The sequence below is a fragment of the Monopterus albus genome, unplaced genomic scaffold, assembly GCF_001952655.1.
Source record: "Monopterus albus unplaced genomic scaffold, M_albus_1.0 scaffold136.1, whole genome shotgun sequence".
Taxonomy (NCBI): domain Eukaryota; kingdom Metazoa; phylum Chordata; class Actinopteri; order Synbranchiformes; family Synbranchidae; genus Monopterus; species Monopterus albus.
Window position 1 is genome coordinate 618767 of NW_018128016.1, and position 21988 is coordinate 640754.

General features: G+C 42.3%; 1 protein-coding gene across 2 annotated transcripts in view; it reads right to left on the minus strand.

Annotated features, from left to right (window-relative positions):
• Positions 1-763: 763 nt before the first annotated feature.
• Positions 764-21988, minus strand: part of LOC109967813 (liprin-beta-1-like) — a 24853-nt gene continuing 3628 nt past the window's right edge. Inside the window, exons 2-26 of one of the 2 annotated variants that reach the window (XM_020613641.1) lie at positions 20358-20437; positions 17491-17696; positions 14077-14157; positions 13141-13254; positions 12759-12869; positions 11473-11565; positions 11227-11256; positions 9183-9297; positions 7664-7725; positions 7523-7589; positions 6794-6912; positions 6499-6572; positions 5781-5817; positions 5366-5519; positions 4135-4261; positions 3934-4056; positions 3648-3798; positions 3230-3341; positions 3054-3142; positions 2797-2919; positions 2566-2691; positions 2100-2288; positions 1314-1463; positions 1144-1209; positions 764-1013 (exon numbers count right to left, since the gene is read on the minus strand). In XM_020613641.1, the coding sequence (XP_020469297.1) occupies positions 924-1013; positions 1144-1209; positions 1314-1463; positions 2100-2288; positions 2566-2691; positions 2797-2919; positions 3054-3142; positions 3230-3341; positions 3648-3798; positions 3934-4056; positions 4135-4261; positions 5366-5519; positions 5781-5817; positions 6499-6572; positions 6794-6912; positions 7523-7589; positions 7664-7725; positions 9183-9297; positions 11227-11256; positions 11473-11565; positions 12759-12869; positions 13141-13254; positions 14077-14157; positions 17491-17696; positions 20358-20424 (2676 nt within the window). In that variant the 5' untranslated portion in view covers positions 20425-20437 and the 3' untranslated portion in view covers positions 764-923. The remainder of the gene's footprint in view (positions 1014-1143; positions 1210-1313; positions 1464-2099; positions 2289-2565; positions 2692-2796; positions 2920-3053; positions 3143-3229; positions 3342-3647; positions 3799-3933; positions 4057-4134; positions 4262-5365; positions 5520-5780; positions 5818-6498; positions 6573-6793; positions 6913-7522; positions 7590-7663; positions 7726-9182; positions 9298-11226; positions 11257-11472; positions 11566-12758; positions 12870-13140; positions 13255-14076; positions 14158-17490; positions 17697-20357; positions 20438-21988) is intronic. The other variant, XM_020613642.1, reaches the window with a different exon arrangement.

Genomic DNA, 21988 nt, shown 5'->3' on the forward strand with positions numbered 1-21988 from the left:
GCATCAACACCATACAATCTAAACTCTGCAGCCAGATTCCACTAGAGGTAAATGAGTGTTTACTGTGCACTACCATACGAGTGCAGCTTTGCACATGAAAACCTGAGCACTAGACTTAAAGGATAGCTTTGTTTTGGAGCCTGCTGTCTTTCTCCAAAATATAGGGTACGGTGAGACTACAGCTAGTGCAAATGTCACTGTCACTACCTCCATTGTAAAGATTCTGGGAAATGAGAAGCCACATTAAATGCGTCACTGGTTGGGCTCAGAGCTAAGAATAAACATCAGTCAAATCATTGTTCATTCTTATCTCCGAGTCAGAAGGAAAGCAGATAGATCTGGAAATCTGAGGTCTCCATCACAGCCGACTGTATGGGATGATCATCTGATCATGAGGTCAGCCAACAAGTTGACCTGGATGTATATGACTGTGCAGTTGGCTCTAATGGCTGCCCCAGGTGTCCAAATCTTTTATCTGCTGCCCTTCTGACTTTGGAGATCAGTGTGAGAAATGATCTGACTGACATGTTTGTTCTCTGCTCTCACTGAGGCTAACTGGTTGCTAACAGCGTCTTGTTTCCCTGAATTTCTACAGCAGAGGTAGTGATGGCAAAATTAGCACCAACTATAGTGTCACCATACCCACCATTAGGGGAAACACAGGTTTAAAAAAAGTTTTCCTTTAAAGTATGCTTACCTCACTGAAAAGTGTTTGAATAATAAATGCTGAAAAGTACATTAATGTAATAAGGTCCTACATTTTCACTTCATGCCTTACATTTAGCACAGCTTCAATAAATAGATCTGTTCAAAGCTCTGGTTGTGTTTCTGACTGATGAAAATACTGCACTAGCAGAGGTCTCACATGTTCTGGTTGAAGGATTTGTGTTGGCACAGTCTGTTCATGAGGATCAGCCTCTGGGTCAGATGGAGTTGTCACAGGGTTCTGCTGCATCAACCTCCAGAGGACAGACAACTACCTCCCGACTAAACTGCTCGTCCTTCAGCATGCTCTGAAAACCAAACGGGACCACAGAGACTTGAAGCTAATCCCAAACCAACCTTTCCTCTAGTTTAATTGACTCAGGTTTGTACACTGTTACACCAACATACAGGAACAAACTGAGGTGTTATCACACTCACCGTCAGATTGTTGATTTCCTCTGAAAATGCGCCAATCTGCCTGACAGTCCCTTCAGAGTCGTCCATCTGCCAAAAAGCAAATGAAAGACAACTCATTAGAATGTATTAATGAGTAATCATTTTAAGAACCCCAGTTAAACAAAACAATCTGAACAGAAATGTGTCAGTACCTGCTCCAGGTTATCCCCTAACATCTGGACCCCTCCCTGGAAGCTGCTGCTCTTGGGCATTTCCACATTCATGGGGCAGACGTACTCCTCGCCGTCACCCTGACGTTTCTTCCTCAGAGTGCCAAAGCTGCCAAATGACAGGCGTCGGGGCTGGACAAGTGAAGAGACGTTAGCACTTGGTCAGCATGACTTTGTCAAAGTTATTGCTGTTACTCTTATTTTGCAGTAATTGACAGGTTTTAGCTATTTTTCCAGACAAAATGCCAAACAGCCTCCAACTTCTCCTCTTGTGGTGATTCATTGCATTTGTTTAAGGTTGTCAGATAAAAAAAAATGCAATTTGAAAAGCTTACCTTGGGCTTTAGAAATTATTTTACTACATTCCTGAAGCCTGAGTCACCTACTTGTAGCCTTATTTTAGTATTATGTGGGTTTGTTGGCTGATTTTGTCTGCAGCTTCTCCTAGGGGCCCTGTCTCCTGTAGTGAAGTAGCTGCCAACCTCACTGAGACTTCCTCCCCCACAGATGTTCTATAAACCAAATCATTTGCTTATTCCTAAAAACACATTGTGTAAAATATGTTTACCAACAAAGGGGGCCAGCAGAAAAAGTTAGGGGACCACTGCATTAAAAGGACGATAGTCCTTTTCAATAAAAAGCCAAAATCAGTGATTGTCTTTTCCCACGCAGAGTGTGTAGGTTTCATGTCCTATTGTGTTCACTGTGGGAAAACACCAGAGAAGTGAAACTGGTTTTGGTCCGGTGAGAGAGGGACCAGTCTGTCACCTTGACCCTGGCGGTGGCAGTGAGGACCGTGTAGTCAGGGTTTTCCAGGCAGTCCTGTTTGAGCCGCTGAGCCTTGGAGCCGATGAGCAGGTGGAAGTGTGTGGCCAGGTGGCGTCTCAGCAGGGTTTTGCTGGGAGGAATGTTGAGCAGAAGGGCGAGCACTTCGACGTTGAACCGAGGCTCCAACACCTTCAGAGCACAGAGACGTGAGACAGAGCACGGAGAGGAAATGTCTGATGAGGGGAGTCGAAACAGGGAATCATGGTTTAAATACAACTGAAAGCCAAAGTTTTGGCAGGTTACCGAGGTTGATTTCTGAAGTGAAGACATTACAACCACAGCAAATTGATTTTAAAATGAGCTTCTCTATATGCTAATTTTGTTAGTCCTCTAGTTTGCACCTATCACAGTCTGTTTTCTGACAGGTTCATTAAAGTTTCTCATTCCTCCTGAGTTTCTCTCTTACCATCAGTCCTCCATGAACACCGCTGCCTCTCAGATTTGGGGCATATTCAGCCAAATCCACAGATCTGAGCCACTCCATCACTCTGTGGTTGGTCCACTGGCAGATCTCTGCTGGCTTCACGTTGTTCTGGTTAAAGAGAAGAGAATAAAAGCCAGATTTCTGAAGCACATACCTCCAACAAAGTATAAAACGAGATCAAAGTTGTGTGGGTCATGGTTTTTCATTTGATACCTCATCAGAGGGCCGTCGCCTAAGACAGCTGGGCTCATAGGAGTTGAGGCGGAGGACCTGAATGGCCCTCTTAATGCTGAGATGATGGAGAACACTGCCCACCTTCAGAGACAGCAAGTCCTCCTGGGAAAGGATCAAACATCAGCAAAAAGTTAGCACAAAGTCGTGTTATGGGCTGAATGATTTATTCAGTGGAAATAAAATAAAAAAATACAGTGAATCTCCTGCACAAGCTTCACCAAGGCCTGAACGCTCACCACAGTCATGAAGTGCAGCATGCGCCCATCAACACGAGCCTCATCAAAGTGACTTTTGTACTGTGGGAGGCCGATGTCATCCAGCCATCCTGGAAAAAAACTATACGTTTGTTCTGAAACAAAAACTCACGAATGACCCTAAAGTAATCTTCAAGCTGTGAGATGGTCACACTCACTGGTCACCCAGTTGTGGTCCAGTTTGCCCTGAAGGTCGTCCTCTCCTGAGCCGAGAGCCTGCAGTGCCAGCTGCAGCTTCTTCCTGTGGAGAGGCTGCTTCATGCCCAACTCCTGAACATGTCAACAGAGAACACACTATCATTCACAGGAAATGGCAACAAGTGATGCTGCATCCTGTGCGTGTTCCCTGTGGCTCTGTCCAACCCAAGCTGTGAAAAGGTAAAGGAGTTTTTAAAGTCTAAACTTGAGGTTGTGACATTGATGCAATCTGAATGATTAAAAACAAGTTGGATGTATTTGGTTTGTACCTGTGTTTGCTGTGTTACAACAATACTGAGTTTCAAAATATGCCTTGCAGAGTTTTTGCAGAAACAAAACCCATGTATTGCTGTGACAACCCTCTGGCAGCACTCCTACCTTCTCCAGATCATGCTGCGACGCCCGCACTAACGTTTGTCCTGATTTGATCCAGCTCTGGCCCTGAGCAACATACAGCCCGAGGCCCTGCTCATGCAGCCATGCACAGACATCATCCTTACCCCACCGTGAGAAAGGAACATCATCAGCACTGAACAGGGACAGAGTATTGATCTCAGTAAAGCCATCCGTACTGAATATTTGATATGATTGGTGGATTTTTGTGTTTTACAGTTTCAGACCATATTATTGGCCACTTCTCAAATGTATGATTATTGACACTTACTTGTGTTTCGACTCGTGTGACCAGCCGAGTCGAGGGCCGGCCGTGGCTCTGACTCCGCCTCTTCTGAACTCCACCTCAGCTGCATCGTCGAGATTGAAGGAGGTAGAATGACTCCTCTTCAGCCTGCAGGAGTAAATATTACAGCATAAATCACCAAAGAATCCTCTTGCATTTCTGTAAACACAGCTGACACTGTGTTACCTGCCAAAGAATTTCTTAAAGCCTTTGGACTTCTTTTTGGTCTCTGGTGAAGGCACGACATCGCGGGATTTCTGTGGAGGAACACCAGCCAAGTCCAGGTGATCTGTGCCTTTACGTTCTGTCTCAGCTGTAAAAATAATTACACACACACACACATTCACATGACAGTAAATATATCCTGCACCAACAGCAGACGTCCCACCACCATTCAAACACTAAAGCACATCAGAACTACTACAACTGCATGTGAGCACCCATGCAAAGGATGAGTCAAGTACTACAACGACCATTTAAAGCCCAAACAGCTTCATTGCAGATGGTTCATATTGTCATGGATGATGTAGTGAGCTCAGCAACAGAAACCTCACACCAGAGTAACGTTCAACAAACTCCAGAAACAGACACACACAAAAAAGAAACTATTTAATAATGACAGAGCAGTGATTTTCAACTTCTGTTAAATAAAAACTATTCAGATTAAACATTTCTGATTCTGGTATTCACAATTTACAAGCATGTCAACAGTGACATGGGCCTCAAGTACAAAAGGGTTGGGAATCGCTGATGTAAAAAAAATGGGAACGAACAGTATGACAGTATAATCAGACTGACACAGTGCACTGTCAGTATTCTCTGTATCATCCAGAGCAGCCACAGTGCAAACCAAAAGGCCAGTCTGCTCTACTATACAGGTGCGATCTCCACATATCAGAGCCAGCACAAAAAACATTCATTTAAATTTATTAAATTAAAACCTGACAGTGTGACACATTCCTGAACAACTAAACATGCACCGATCGATTGACGAGATCAGAAATGGCTGTTTTTCACCGTGATCAATTTTGACCGGCCAAGATTTCCAGTTCTGTGCCAACCGGATTTAGAGACACAACAGTCCATGTCACACGTGTAGCAGCACAGACCACAAGCATAACATGTGCAGCATATAGCATCACATGTGCACCTCGAGCGAGGCTTGCACTCCTACACGTGCACCTCGAGCGAGGCTTGCACTCCTTTCTATACCAGGTGCATGTTCACTTTGAAGTGCTTGATGTACAAACGGCGCACAGAGAAGCCTACAGAAACACCTTGGAGAAGGGAAAGAACGGCTCAAAACGCCAACAAACAGTAGGCTACACAACGAGGGAATTGCTGGCTACACAAAGGACAATGCTCAGTGGAAAAGATCAGTTGGTAGCACAGTTTATGATTTTAAGGTCATGCTCACCCAAGTTTGGGGAACTGGCCGTCTGCCTGCCTCCACGCAGCTTGAAGAAACCACGGCCAAAAGAAGAGCGGGCCTTCTTGGTACCAAAAGTTTCATCACTGGTTGTGTTTGCTTTAGTAGGAGAAGACGAGCCAGGTCCTGGTTGATTTCTGGCCTATGAGGAAAAAGAGAGGACAGCAGAACAATTAGGATATGGCCAAAGACACACCATTGCACATCACGATTCAAGCTGCAACAAAAGAAGAAATGTAGTTTCATCATTCAACCACTAGGTGTCAGGCAGTGTCTTTCATATGCCTCATCCCTGAAGCTAATCCACTCTGGTTATTAAATGTAGACTCACTCCTCCAAATTAAAAAGGAAAATGAAGCAATACTTTATACATATGTTCACAGCAAAGAAGGCAGGGCCTTACCTGGTTGGTGCTGCTCGGCTGTGGGACATCTAAGGAGCTGAAAAAACAAAAACAGTTATTCTGTCACTAATAAAAGCGACTTGAAAGCGAGAAGTGGTTTAAAAGCTTTAAATTATCCTCCACATCAAGTCCCACTGAGGTACTGTAACGCTGCTGACGAGCCATGTAATTATAATCTGTACTGATGACGGTTCACAAATCTAAAGGAAAAATAGGTTTGTGTAAAAATGAAAAGAACTCCCAAGATTTATCTGAAAACTGCGAAAAGAAGAGGTTACACAAACCTCTACAAGAGGAGTTAAATTGAGCTAAATTAGATTACTGCTGTCTGCCCCCAGTGTGAGCGTGTACACGCTGCGCTGGGATTAACATATTCCTGACCCTCTGTATAATTTAACTGCAAATTGCTCCTGTCATATTCACACTTGTACACAGAGTCTGGTTTGGTTAGCCCAAATAATGTAGGTGTGAGTGACATTAGACCTTTAGTGAATGCTAAACACACAGCGATGCAAAAACACCATTCATTTCCAGAGTAATTTGTTTGGAAAGTATCACCCAAATTAAACTGTCACCCACCAACTGTCTTCGTGCAAAATCTAGATTTATTACAGCTAATAGTTCGATCATAAACAGTTCAAGACACGATGTATGTGCTTTTAGAAATGTCTAAAACTTTAGAAAGGTCCCAAGCATCAGGTGGATGTTGGAGTTTTACCTTTCTGCTGCCTGTGACTGTTGTTCTCTGTCCAGTTCATTCATTTCAGAGAGCACTGCAATACATGGAGTAGACTGAAAGAACACACAGCAGCAGAAAAAACACGATTAAAACTGAACATTTTCTCACCAGCATAACATTTATTGAGCCCAACACATAACCCAAACAGAAGCTCTGAATTCCTAGGAGAAACACTTTCACAGTGGGAGGCAAATCAGAGATCGTTTTTCTCAAGGAAGTTGACAGTCTGGGGTTCATCCTGTGTGAGAAGCGTTTTGACAGAGGTTGTGTTTACCTCACCAGAGCTCCTTCCTGCCTCTCCCTCCAGCACCAGGGTGACCTGATCCACCTCCACAGCTACAGGAACTGGGGGATCATCTAGGATATGGTCATAGTCATCTTCCTTCAGCTTGCCTGAGAAAGGACAGTTAGGGGGGGATGTGCTGTAGCATAAACCCACCAAGCTCAGTTTTTTTGGAGGTTTATTCACCATTCTGGGCTGCCATAAACCTCCATGAGACAAATTCTAAGTAGATGTAGTCAGAAAAAAGCACAGTACTGTAAATGTATAGCAGACAAACAGAGGGTCTTTGAGCTAGCACACACCAAAACGTCTGTTATACATGTGGATGTTTGGAGGTGCCCAAACACTGAATGATTCCATCAAGGGCTATGTCTAGCAATTTATTTTCATTTGCAAACTGTCTTTACAAGAAATCAAAACTGGAAAATTTGCCACAAGTTTCCCAGAGCCCAATGTGACAGCTTCAATTATTTATGCCCCCAAATCAACATGTTATTAAATGACCCAGAGAATGTGTTTAAGGGTTTTTGCTTGAAAATGACTATCGAGTATCAAAATACTTTCTTCTTGATTTTACATAAAATAAACTAATTTTATCAGTTTTTTTTAACCAGAAGCTACAACACAGGAAACCTGTTCCATAACCAAAAACCTGGATTCAGTGACATCAATTCAAATATTTGTTTATGAGCAGCAGCTAAAGTGTTTGGTCAGTCTGACCTTTGACTGGCTCGTGAACCTTCTGGCACTTTGTAAGCGACTCCTCCAGCTCTTTTATCCTTCTCTCCTGCAAATAAATGCATGTTGTTACAGCGACAGCAGTTTTAAGTGAATCAAAGGGGCAGTCACATCACACTGTACCTTCTCATCATTAGAGGACATCAGTGTCTCCAACACCCTCTTCATTTTCAACATTTCTGTCTCTGTGGAAAGAAACAAGATGCTTTATACATATGGCAGTTTAGCCTCGACTCCCCTTGGCTCTTGACAGCCACCAGCAAAGATGAGAACTAATGAAGCCACGAGGGCTTAGTGCTGGTCAGCAGGGCTCTATTTTCAACTTGTTGCTGCAGCAAACTCTTGCGTGTGTGTTTTATGGGGAGCATGACAATAAACATGTGCCAACCTAATCAAACAAAGTTCATCCCGCCCCACGTGGACTCTTGGAGCTCGTCATTGTTTTGTGATACTGTGGGAGTATGGTTGTGGATTGATAGCATGTTAAAATTCAGAATCCAGTACTGAATCTTCTTATAAAGTATTAAACTTTTTCAAATCTATTACGCTTCAGATTTCAGCTACTTTAAAGCTGCCCTAATCTATATTTTTTTGACAACAGCTGAAATGTGAAGGAACAAACCCAGAGAGGGCTATCACCCGACTGTGTAGTTCTCCACGGTTTTCTCAAGTGTTTTAGTGTCTTTTAGCTTTTTGCTTTGGTTTAATTGCCACAACTTTACTTTTTCCATTCAGTTTCAGCAAAAAGCTCTAAAAACCCACTGTATGCTACCTGCAGCACCAACCACCAGAAGGCAGTTATCAACTAGCTGATGAACACAGTTGAGTAAATAAGCGCTAAGAGTGAACACTGGACTGAGACACGAGATTCATTTGACTGTGACCTTAACAAATGAGGATATTTTATCTTGGAACCAGCTTCAAAACCCATCTAACAGGGTGGGTGCTTGGTTGAGTAAACTGCCGTTGAACTTTACCACCTGCCTGAGTACAGGCCCAGTGCCAAAAGCCAAACTTCCTGTTCTGTAGGTGACCCCAACCTCCCCAGAGACCAGCCAGCAAACAGGGGAAATTCTCCAAATAAACTGTCACAAAAAACCCACTGACAACTTCAATGAGTCCAAGTAACTTCAAAATAATAATTTTTGGTTGCAGACAGACTCTCTCCTAAAGAGGAACACGTTGGTTACTTTTACAGGTTTGCCTGTGTAGTGAACTGGATGACAAAACAAAAACCTACAGCACTTCAGGCTAAACTGTTTACAAGCAGACCAGTATACAAGACTCTCTTTTAAGTACATACATGGCATTCCTCTACCAGAGTGGGTAAGATAAGGTCAGCAGTGGGTGGAAGGAGTAACACTCAGATATGTTTGGTATGAAGCTTGCAGACACACAGATAAGGAGTTAAGTAAAACATTATAGTTTAGACTGTCTGCGAAATGTAAGATAGTGGAAAAATAATTAATGTGGAAGTCCAGATGGAGCCAGATTATTTCTTCAGGAAAGCAGCTGGTGGACATCTGGTGCTGCTGGAAGGTGAAATGTCCATTTGTCTAATCCTCAAAACTCTGTAATGTTACAGTTGGGCTGTGTACAATGGTACAAGAAGCTCCCAGACATTTATTAAAATCAGCCCCACCTCTCTCCCCTCCTTCCACTATGTCGTGGCTCTCCGCCCTCAGTCTCTCATCCTTCATCCTTCTCAGCTCTCCCTCTCGCTCTTCCAGCTGCCTCTGCAGAAGCTGCAGGTCCTCCTGAAACAGAAGAATCTGGTTGATTGTTTCCTGTTTGAAGAACCGTTTCATGTACAAGACTCTAGTGACCACACACCTACTGCTCAGCACTCAAGGCACATACAGTACTAACCGTCTGGAAAAGAGGGAAGGACACAAACAGTACCAGTACAATACATGAGTAGAAACGTAAGGCAATTAATGATCATCTTCCTTCCACACTCAGTCAATTATTCTTTTATTTTGATTAATCAATTAAAAACCAAAAGGCACATTGTTTACTGTAAATAAACAGAATAAGTAAATCCTCATATCTGAGAAGCTAGAAACAGGACATTTGCCATATTTGTTTGATGACAAATTATTAATCAGATACTGAAACTGCGAATTCTATTGACTTACAAACTGATTAATCGACTGATCATCCCAGCACTATACCGTTATTTCTGAGCGATTATGCAAGGGGCATTCCAGTGATCTATTAGTGGACTTCCATAAAGTTGGAGGACACCCATGAGACAAGATAAAAAAAAATAAAATCAAAAACTGAAGCAGCGGAGTCAAGAGATATCCTGACTTTTAGTCCCTAGTATGGGTCAAAGTCCAAAAACACTGGGTCCTACAGTTCTGATAATATAACTAGACAGCACCGCACGAGACCCCTGCCACCTAAACTTCACACCTCTGCGTGTTATTTAACAGGCTTTCTGTTAAATATTTTACTTATAAAACATTTTTTAGTATCAATGTTGGTCCATGAATCTGTCCATTACTTTGGATCAGACTGAAACACCTGAACAACTTGTGGAGGGACTCCCATGATATCTGGCACCACCACGAGGTTTAAATTTATGGCTTTGAGTGAAATGTCTCGACAGGTAATGTCTGAAGAGTCATCTTGAATACAATCATGGCCGCTTCAGGATCTACTTTAATTACATGAATGATTCTTTAAAATTTCCTTTTTAACCAGGTCGAATTTTTGTTCAGTGCTGCAGCTTTGGTCCAAACACTGACATTCTCTTGAGCTGTGCTAAACTAAAATGGTGAACATGGTTACACCTGCTAAACATCAGGATTCTAACAATGTTATTTCAATCAGTTAATATACCGATACTGCCATTTAGCTTTAAGCAGCACTGTGACCTCACGGTGCTGCTCTAATGCTGTGTTTCCACTATTGGCACCTAACATCCAGTACACCCTGTACTTCCCTTAACCATCACCTCCGGGGTTGACGTTGACTGTCCTGCTTTGTTTTTCCACTGTATCTTCTCTTTGTCATCTGTGTTTAGAGGAGGGAGGGGCTGCTCCTCACACACACAATCACCAGCAACTGCTCTGCGCACACACACCCCTTCCCTCCTGTGGTCCTGGTACTTGATTTTAGTACTACTCCTTTAGTACTACTACTTTAGTACTGAGAGGTGCTGAAATTTAGCTCCCCAAAAGCAGGTGCACTGTAGCGGAAACAAACACTGAACGTATGACGCGACATGTTTTGGTAGGTTCCTATAAAGAAAAAAAACCCCTTTAGTCTTGTTTCAAACCATAGCCAGAAAGGGCACAGGGTGAGATTCAGTGCAAATTCACACCAGTCACTAAACCATGGACACACTGACAAACTGGACACACATAAAATTGACAAACCATCTCATCAAAAGCTGCTTATAGAAGCTGGTGCTCAAAGAACTACTTAATTGAAATCAAGATGTGCTGATATAACTAGGTAAATATCAAAAAGAAAACAACAGTATGTACCACTGTGTACGTCTGACTGACCTGTCGTTTTGGTCTAAATGTGTTAATACAAGAAAATGAACAGAAGGTTTGAACCTGTGTGGTGAAAGTCAGGAAAGCAGCGTGCAGTAGTGGAGAAGGAGCAGGATTAGAAGATCTTTAAGGGCCAGAAAGGAGAAGAGTACAGGCTGGAGATTAAACCCCGGTCACCTCAGCTCCAGTGAACTGCTCAGTGTTCCACTTTGGATGTTTGACAGGCCGGTGAGCATGTTGCAAAACAATGTTAAAATCACATGAGAGGGAGGAGAACGAGCAGAAAATGGGGGGGAAGGGAGAGAGGGAGGAATGAGCAGAGGAAAATCGGTTTTAACATGATGCATCCCATAGGACAAGAATGAATTCAGATCTCCTGTCATACTCAAATGTACTGATCCGCAGTCAAATATACACACTCACTTTAGTAACTTGGAGCTTCTTCTCACACTGCAGTCTTTCATTCTCCATGTCGGTCACTCTGTACCGCAGGTCCGTTAGTTCCTGGTACAAGCCCTGAGGAGGAGAAGACAACTCCTGTTACCCATTAAAATGAGAGAGAACCTGCACTCAGGAGGTTTGTGGGGACTCTGTTTTGGTACGGGGGTAAATGCCTGCCAAAAGAACCAAATGTTATTTCACATTGGTGACCATCTGGAGAGAACTTGAGAAGCTGAGTCCACACATGCCCAAAAGCAAGCGTCAAGGCCAATTACTGTGAAACTGTTTTTATCCCAATCAGCAGCAGAAGAGGAGTCCTGCAGCTTCGAGTTAGTAGCAACAGTTTCTGTTCACACTGTAACCGCGAACTGCAAAATACATTAAACTGATTACTTTGGATAATGGAAAAAAGGTCTTGGTGCAATGACTACAAGGTAAAATGTTAGAAGTTGTAGATCTAATGACAACAAACATATCTAAGGCTAACGTGTTCCAGTAGTGGTATACTGGTAATAAGCTAAAGATCATATCAGCCATGATTATGTATCAATCCTCTGAGGAGGACTTCCATTTTTATGAATTCCAACTAGAAACTGTATATGCACATTTATCCTCAACACAACCTGTTATCACTGGACAGAGGCGCTGATGCCAGCAGTCTGTGTAGGACGTCTGTGCCTTCTGAATTCATTAAATTATGACAGTGAGAAGAAGGGGTGAGAATCTGACCAAAAAAAAAAATGCATCAATAAGATGCTAAAGGTTAAACAAATACAGCAGTCAGGACATTTCTTAGACCTGACCAACATGAAATATTGTATAATGAAGGACAAATGGAAACTAAATCCATACTGTTGCAGAAACACTCTCTTTACTGCCTTAAAGCTTTTACTGTCTAGAAAGACCCCATAACATGCCCCAGCTGGTGAACAGTGAGCATGGAAACTATAGCAGCCGCGGCCTTTTAGCCACTCACAGAGAGGATATGAACAGAGGAATGGAGGGGGGGTGTTCTAGCAGGAAACAGATGGTGGAGCACAAGGGTGTTTGAGCCTCTTGTATGGCCCTTAAAGATGTTCACTGCATGTCACATGACAGATCTGAGCCATCCAGTCAAGTGAGACAGTCCTTTGTGACTGCCAAACAATGACTGGATGGCTGCCAGGAACCAGAGTCACACGTCAAAGTAGAATAAGGTGCAGGTGCAACTGAGTGAGAGCTTCGTTATCTCTCCTCCATTTAATAGGCTGAGATGGTGAACATTTTACCTCACTGTCCTGGTGATCTCTTTCCACAGCCGTCAGCTTCAGCTTCAGACTGGACACCTCGGTCATTAGCTCGAGCTTCTGGGTCTCCAATGCCGTCCTGTTCACTAGCTCCTGCAGAACACACACACACACACACACACACACACACACACACACACACACACACACACAAAGAAAGTAAATAGTCTTCTACATGCATAATGCTTTTCTATGGATTGCAGCACACTCAAAGCACTTTCACACTATTTGGCCATTCACGCTCCCAAGAACTCACACATTCATACAGAAAGATCTCAGTTTAGAAACAGTGCATTCATTTCATTCCCTTAGATCTGACATTTTACAGCTGTGGAGCCTAAGCATGTTTTTTTAGAGGCCTTACCTGCTGAAGCAGCTCCTCAGTCGAATTTAGTTTCTGCCGATGCTGCTCAAGACAAGTGTCTAGGTCCCGAATCTTTTCACCTTGCACTTCCACCTGGTCTGTCAGAACACTTACCTGGACAGTAATAACACATCTTTGTCAACAATTCTTTTAAAACGCTATAGAAAACTGACAAAAAGCCATAATCCACCCGAATCCACATCGACACCTCAGATCACAAGAGCAGTGGATAAATGGACAGTACTGTTGATTAGCTGATGGTAACTGTGATTTTTTAAAGGTGCTGAACCAATCTCTCAACCGGTTTCCTGCTATACAGAATCTCCTGTTGAAGCAGTAGTACTTCTTTCACAGGGGAAATTTCTGTATTTCTGTTTTGTCGGTGCTCTTAGGACTCAGTTGGGAAAAGGTGACATCATGTACTTCAGTGCACCAATCAGGACTTGGCAAATTTTGAAACTATACCATGGATCTTGCCATGGATGCAAGAATTGTTGAACCAATTACTTGAGACAAGATATAGTTAATTTAAAAAATGAAATAACTTATGCCTGCTCCTCAGAATGTTTAAAGTAACAACTTTGGTCAACATCACACTAAATTTAATCTGCAAGAAACTATTATGACAGAAATAGTCACTGATCATCTATGCGCCACAGTTTCAAGTTAAAATTTTAAAGTCTTTGTAAATAGACACATGGTGACGCTATGGCTCAACATCTCCACTGAACACTAATTACTTGTTTCGTTCCATTCATTTTCTTCAAAATCTGTTAAGTAGGTTTAATTACTCTGGTAACAATCAGACAGACAATCAGGACGGAAAACAATCTCTTTGCTAGCACTTGTTACACAAGAGGCGCCCAGCACAGTGCTGCTTAATTGCCCATTTAGGTGCCTTTGTCTTGCTGTCCCTTAGCTGTGATGCTCACACACCTGAAGAATGAGGCACTCTTTGTCACTCTCCAGACGTGACAGACGTTCTTGGTAGACTGCTTCTGAGCCGTGGTCGTTGGTCTGAAATGATAAACAATATGTGTTGATTTGTGTTGTTGAACAAATACCTGCAATCTCTGCACCTGTTACGTAAGACTTTAAACTGTTACTGTTGGAGAGGGATGACCTTTAGCTCTCATACTGAAATATGGGTCTGGCTGAAAAGGCCAAATGAAAATACACATCAGCCTTGAGCCACACAAATTTTCTAAAGGGTGCACACCACTACTATGTAGAACCATATAACCTCCCCGACAATGAACTCTCATTGCTTTCCCTTGAAGAAAAAAGCATGCAAGTTGAGCTTTTCAGAAAAATGTGAGACTCAGTGTTTTCACATGCAAGTTATTTGAAAATTAAATCAAAAGCAAACCCTTTTCTCAAGCTGTCACGCATGGAGAAGTTAAGCCAGGGCAAGAAAAACACGAGCCTCACTCAGAGTTAACACCAGTTTAAAAGGATTGGAAACTATTTACGGCAGTGCTCCTATAGATACGCCATCATTCACAAAGCACATCATAACAGCACTTTTACAGTAAACAGTCATGGCATAAGCAATGAAGCAGGATCAAGAGATGCAAAGCAGAACTCAGGATAATTCATACCAGGCTTCATCTTAAAACTGCACCATGCAAAGACACTGAACGTATCATTCACAGACTCAGACAAAACTGTTAAATAAATTTTAAAAAATTTCTTCTAAAAGACTCATGACATTTTCTCCCTCTGGCCAGTGACAGGAAGAATCAGAGCTCCTGTTTATACTTTCACTTATACTGTCATTTCATGCGTCCTTGAAAGCTGCTGTATATTGAAAGTGTAAATGCATCTAAGAAGCACCAACTAAATTTTGATAACTGTCTGTTATGACAGACAGTTATCAGGACTTGGAGACAGTGGGTGGAGCCACATTCTGTCCAGCTGTTTAAAAGGTGTGAATATTTCTCTTTACTCCTGCCAACTGTAACTATGCCAGTCAGCACAAAGTGCAAGTGGCCTCTACAGGGTCTGCCCTCTGTGATAATTATAAATGAAGTTAGGGATAAATGAATGTCTGGCCCTTCAGACATTCAGACCGACCACATTAGAAATGAATGTGCTTATAGATGTTCCAAACAGCTGAACTGGAAGGCGGAGTGATGAGCTGGTCTTTAAAAGCTGGAATAACTGTTGATATTTCCAGACACAAGGTTTACATCCCATCTTACACTGAAATTACAGGGCAATTATCCATCATTTACCCTGTCTCATGAAAGCAGCAGGATCAAATTTCAACACATCACCACACAGAAGTTATACCAAGCCATTATTCGATTCCTGATCAGTTCAATTACTAAACGATCAGTGTGGGTGAGAGGGATTTGAGAATGAACTCCTGACAAGACCTTTTCATCCATGTGTGAGCTACTTCATGGGTGGAATTGTGTACTCAAGTACACGTGTACACCCCAGCCATACCATCATCATTTAGGCGATGTTCGACTGACCTAAAACGCCTGCTTGGTATCTTGTTATAAGCAGAAGCCTTTCTCGTGATAACAAGATACTTTTCTCCTTTTTATGAAATATGTTCATGGTAAAACATGATTTTTCTTGTTACTAAGACTTATTCTATTTTCTCCTTAAAACAACATAGGCTACTGTACACAGTATGGAGTGACTGCAGCTCTCTCTCTCTCTCTCAACACCTCCCATTCCAACTTTCCACACTAAGTTCAGCAGCCTCTCTCTCTCTCTCTCTCTCTCTCTCTCTCTCACAACACCTCCCATTCCAACTTTCCACACAGTGACCAGCATTGCACCCAGGAGGTGAGCTCCAGCTGGTCCTGGAGAGTCACTGATCAGACACTTAAATCCCTGCAAAATAACACGTGAATGCAGTTGATGAGCAGATAGCCTGCACATGTCCTGATTATGTTCCAGACCTTACTGACAACAGGTGAAGTCAGTGTGGCTGCTGTTACTCACACCAAACTGTACAGGCTCACGTTATGGAGAAGATTCCCTTCCGGGGTGTGTGATATATTAGATCGGGTCATACATTTGAAACTACATAGTAAATGTTGCTCATGCAGTGATTGCCAGACGCAGTGGCCCAATACTTGTCCAAGATAATTTAAAAACAAAAAAAAAATGTGTGCACGTTGTTTACCGGGTTAAGGCTACAGGCACCACTGCTCATATCCAGGTATGTAACTTTCCACCGTCAACCAGAGAGTTCATAGTTCAGCTCTGTGGATCGCACAGGCCGACCTGCCACACCGTCTGGTGTGGGTCACATATAGCTTATAGATTTACATTAACAATCAATCGCGGAAATCCCTGTTTCTCGCTCCGTTGATCTTCAAACCAGAGTCAAGCTTAAGAACCTCATTTTATTATTTACTTTTTAGTTCTACTGTCTCAGTCTGCTTTTAACCTTTTGCCAGGTTTCACCTTCTGTCAGTGCTTCTGACATTTTCTATTTTATAACATCAAACATCACCAACATCAAACTAACCCAGAAGGTTAAATAACAGCTTGAGGGGTGAGGGGACGGTGGGTCAAAACATTTTATAACTTCATTCATAAATTAAAAGATATGTTCGCCTTACTGCCTGAAGGAACATCAAACAGCTACATTATCACACAGCCCTGCAGTGGATCAAAGTGCACGGACTGCGTCAGACCGAGCCCCCTCCGTGCTGTACAAACTGGTCCCTATGTGCAGCCACTGTGAGACGAGAGAGCAGGGACCGTCTCCGCCTTGTAAAAGGCATTGTATGTGTTTTAACGTTTGGCTTATGACTTACTGATCCAAGAACTTGGAATCTTTCCAACTTTACCAAATTCTCTAGAACATCTGCTGTCATTGCCCTCACACCCCTTGGGAGAAGCTGTAATTCGCATCCTGGGTAGTGGGCTACCAAATGGAAAAAGTCTACACGTGCACTCGCTGTCAAAAATCTGCAAGTACTTGTTTATGAAAATTTGTAAATGTTCCCACTCTAAATTAACACCACCCTCTGGGCTGGATTAGGGCTGGCCCTGTTTTGCATGCAGCCTGGGAAAACCAAGTTGTATTGCGGATTACAGAGATACTTAGACATGACTGAAGATTAAATTGGTGACTTAAGAGTAACAAAAGCAAATAGGGCTCCTCCCACAAGTCACAGCACCTGCCCTAACAATAAGGCTATAGAAAGCGCCTTGGCTCACAAACCGATCAATAACAGCGACAGAGTAGTAAAAATGTTAATTTAAGTCATCACACACACACACACAGTATATATGTTGTTTCAAACCTATACAACAAAGACTACGCATGTAAGGATTAATATTACTTAATGACTAAAGAGTGAATGGTCTTTTTACCATTCGTCCCTGCAGCCACTCTGCCAGGCCCTCCGCAGTGGAATCAGGAATCTGACATCGCAGGTTACTCCTCTCCTCGTTGTCCATCAGCTCTAGCGCTGCCCGCAGGTCCTCAAGGAGATGTAGCACCCGAATGCCACCTAGGAAAGGTGAAGAGGGTGACTGGCAGTCAAACAGCCCGTTGGAGTAGTCCATGGCCTTGGAGCCTGGAGAGGTGCAAAGTCAAAAGTTAGATACAAGTTGAAGACTGACAAAATTATCTCATATACAGTAAACGATGAGCACAAGGGTTGCCAAATTACTATAACTTGGATACGCACAACAAAAATCCAGTTTGGTTGATTCTCAGGATTTGATCAAAGCAACATCTGTGGGTGTGGTGGCAGCACTATGACAACCCCAAGTTGTGGGTTTTTGTTTCTGTGTAACTGTAGGTTTACTTGTTTTTTCTGAACTTGCAAGCTGCCTGTTTCCACACTGTGGAAAACTCCTCCATCCTGTGTGGATACCATTAAACAAAAAGAGTAGGGGCCTGCTACATGTGCATGTACATAAAGCTCTGCAGCATCATGATAAGAGCTTCGTGTCAGAGGCACATCATGGTAAGCAGGGCTGCCCCATAACAGTCGAACAGTCCAGTCAAGAGACACGTCAGTCGACTGAGACTCTTCCAGTCGAGTCTGTTTTTATTTTATTATATTTTATTTTTTTGTCAACCAGCGTGCATTACAATAGAAGATAGTCCCAGCCAGTAGTCTGTAATCTTCTTCTCTTCATTTTGGTGTTCCAAGCAGGAATCTGCTCAATACTCCCACCTGTAGTTGGGGGAGGGATACCTACTTCAACGGTGACACTGTCCAATCAATGGATGTACATTAAGGTCGGATCTATTTAAGTTAGCAAATTGGGGAATGAGGAGACAAGTCCACCAGGACAAGTCACATGCAGTAATGGTGAGATTTGTACTTTATTGAAGTGTTTTCAAACATCCTGGTCTACTTGTAGAAGAGAAAAAACTGTTGTATCGATGTGGCTGGTTTTGCATAGGCTAACATTATACGAGTCCAGTTTGTGTGCCCACCTCTGTTAAAGTGCAGCCAGACAGCCGTTCACCGACTGTTGCTGCGAGACACATCAATGTAAACAGGGTTAGGACGCTAACAAAAATATGCAGGAACAACATTTCAAAGGGGAATTATAAATAATCGTTCGCAGTGCAACCTGTCGCACTTCAAACAACATGCGCTGTGGTTAACTGACTTAAACCTCTAGGTAAACTGGGCTATAACCATGTTTCAACAGAAGTGTCCTGTCTGTCTTGTTATTCTGACGAATCCATATGGCAGCTTCACATTTATTTATCATACGTGTGCAGCTGTCTTTGATTTTTAAATGCTCAGAAATATGTTCCCGTCACCCTTTTGCATTTGAATACCAATGCTAATATGGTTTAAATCCATCACTGAAATTCATGCCAGTTGATTTTCTAACAGTCTAGGCTATATTTTATAAATACATGTGTAAGAAAAAGAATGAATAATCAAAGCTGACTGACAGTCATCTGACAAAATCCTTAGTAGGGTACAGCCCTAATGGTGAGCATGTGATCCATGTCTTAACCACAGGGTCTGGCAAGGGACTGCTTTATGTTTCCTGCTGTTGTATTCACTAAAAATCCTCTTCTCATTTCTCAATCACATTTCATAAAGAGAAAAAAACCTGATTAATGATTTACATATGAGAAGAGGGAAAATGGAACGACAGTTCATTTTAGCAAATCCCTTGCTTTGTCTACAGTTCTGAAAAAACCACGTGGCACATTAGGTGCACCAAAACATCAACAGAAAACCACCACGAACGTTGTTGCTGCTCAGTAATTACTGCCGTTTATGTACTTAATTAAAGAACCACTTCTGGAGCCTCCATCAGTTCATCTTACAACATAATGTTCCTAAAAAGCACAGAACGTTTTACTCCGAGCTCTTATTTGAGCAGCAATTTTACTCCTACTCAAGCTCAAACATTTTAGCAATACCTACATAACAGCAATATTTGGGTTCTTGCTGATATTCTCTCGCCCCCTGCATGAACACAAACACACACTTCTCTAAGTCAATATTCACAGGGACTCTATCAAACTCATGACAGTATACGCAAATAACGTTAATTAAAAGCATATTTTTGACCTTCTTGGAAATAAAGGTGGCAGTGTGTTTGTTGACTGAACTCGAGTGCAAGATGTTTCCATCATGTGCTTCGGCCTGCACCGCACCAGTTATTATCTGTTTTAAATGTCAGCCATAATGAAGACGTCCACCGGTAACAAAGGGGGAGCTAAATAAATAAATATCCAAACAGTCATGACTGGAGGATATCATGTGATCAGGCACCTCGCTCCCATTGGAAAGGTCAGTGCTATAATTACACACATCAGTGGAAAAGTAGAGACTCTGGAACTGAAGCCTGTACTGCTCGTCTGCAGCAGCACAAGTATACAGTTTGTGGCCAAGCAGAAGTTTGTATTCCAAACTCACAGAGCTTGAATAATCATTAGTTCCCGTCAGTGTGGGGACAATGGAAAACTTTCCTTCATTTCCCATGGTGGAGGAATGTGGAGGCACAAAGAGCCAGTGATCTAAGCAGTACAGCTTCAGTTTTACTCCAAACCTTCATGTATATTCAGGAGGATTAAATTACCTGCAGGTAGGAGTGGAAGGAGAAGGACACACTGTGTTAGTGTCCACCCTGTAGTACTCTCAGCTTGCAAGTTAATGGTTTCCAGATGTGGCTAGACCCCACAGTATGCCATGCCCACTTAAAAAGTGCTGTGGTCAGGTCTTAAAAGTCCAAGTGTACAATGCACTTACCTGCTATGATCCCGTCCATTTGCTCCAAGGCTGCTGCCAACATCTCACTGGCATCGGCCATCATCATCAGCTCAATTAATCTGAAAGAGAAAAGGGGAGAAAATAATCAAAGGAGCAACGACAAGTCTGCCGGAGATACGGCATTAAAGTTTACCACAGTCTTCCAAAAAGCCAACCACTGAACAGGAAGAAGATTCCCAAAACGTATAGTAGCCAGCTATTGGGGTCTGCAGCAGCAAAGCAGGTTTTTGTTTTTTTCTTGTGATGTTCTTTTTAAATTAAAATTATGTTAACGCTGAATTCAAACTAAAGAGCACCTTCTGAAATCTTAAACAATTACACATTTAAAAGACGACGAGGTAAAAATGATTCAATTAGAAAAACAGACATTTCCATGACATCTTGGGGAAACTATCTGTTAAGACACGGGATCAGCTATTGGAAAGATCTGCTGAGACAGTTTTGATCTGGAAAGCACAAAAGAAGAGATGCTTCCTTCAAGAAGAACTTAATAATACCATGTGTAAACACCTGTGATTAAAATGTGACAATACTTCAACCAGCAAACACCTACAGAAAACTTAAGGCTTTTAATGATCTTTTATTCTCAACAACTAATGCGTATTTTCCTTGTCGGTTAAACTATTACTTGTCTAATGACCAAGTGAATGTTTTGCCTATACGATGACTGAAAATATAGTGGAGAATATCCATCCCAAAAGTTAATGCATTATGTACATCAGTGACTATACATTACTGTCATTTAGCTGACCCACAGTTCAGAAACCAAAGATATTCCATACATCGTATATGAAAAAGTGGGCTGCTAGTTAAACTTCAGAAGGTGGAAACGGACAACTTTGGGCATCTTGGTATAAAAAAAAGACAAATGGGAGATGTGTTTCATACACAAGAAAAAAAAATCTGCAACCATTTTAATTATCAAGCAAACATCTAACCCTTAATTCAAGGCAAAACAAGAATTTTAAGATGTCAATTTGGGATTTATGGATCCTTATACTTTTCCTGTACAAGCCTCAAACTAGAAAGCCTGTCTGTATTTTGAAACAGAACTGTATTATTATCACTGTTACTGTTGTGGAACAAGCCTTTTGTTCTTCCTTTTCAAGTGACGCCTGCATCAAATTAACCTTGCAGCCTGTGACATAAAAACTGGCTGCCCAAGAGGAAAAAAGCAAAGAGACCTCTAGGAATTATTAGCCAGAAGGCCTCATTTCTGGTAGCCAGGCAGTCACGGCTGCTCATGGGCAGTCTATCTGGAATAATGGCACTATATTCCCAGGGGTCTCAGGCCTCATAGTACTGGCATGCTCGGCATCTCAAACTTCCATAGCAAAGCAGGACAGTAACCCCCGTGACAAACACTCATTAAATGTCTCGCTCCTTTAATTGTACTGAGGTCTCATGTCAAACAGAACCTGATTTCAAAAGGGCTGAGAGAGAACAGTTTGTGGAGAGAGCTGTTAAAAGCCCTGACCTAAAAACAGAGGCTCTGCTTGTTCAGATATCCCGTGATTGGCGGAGGGGCTGCAGGCTACACTTCAGGTCTGTTACACCCAGCAGAGTTAAAAAAAAAAAAAAAAAAATGGGGGGGAATTAAGAGAACCATT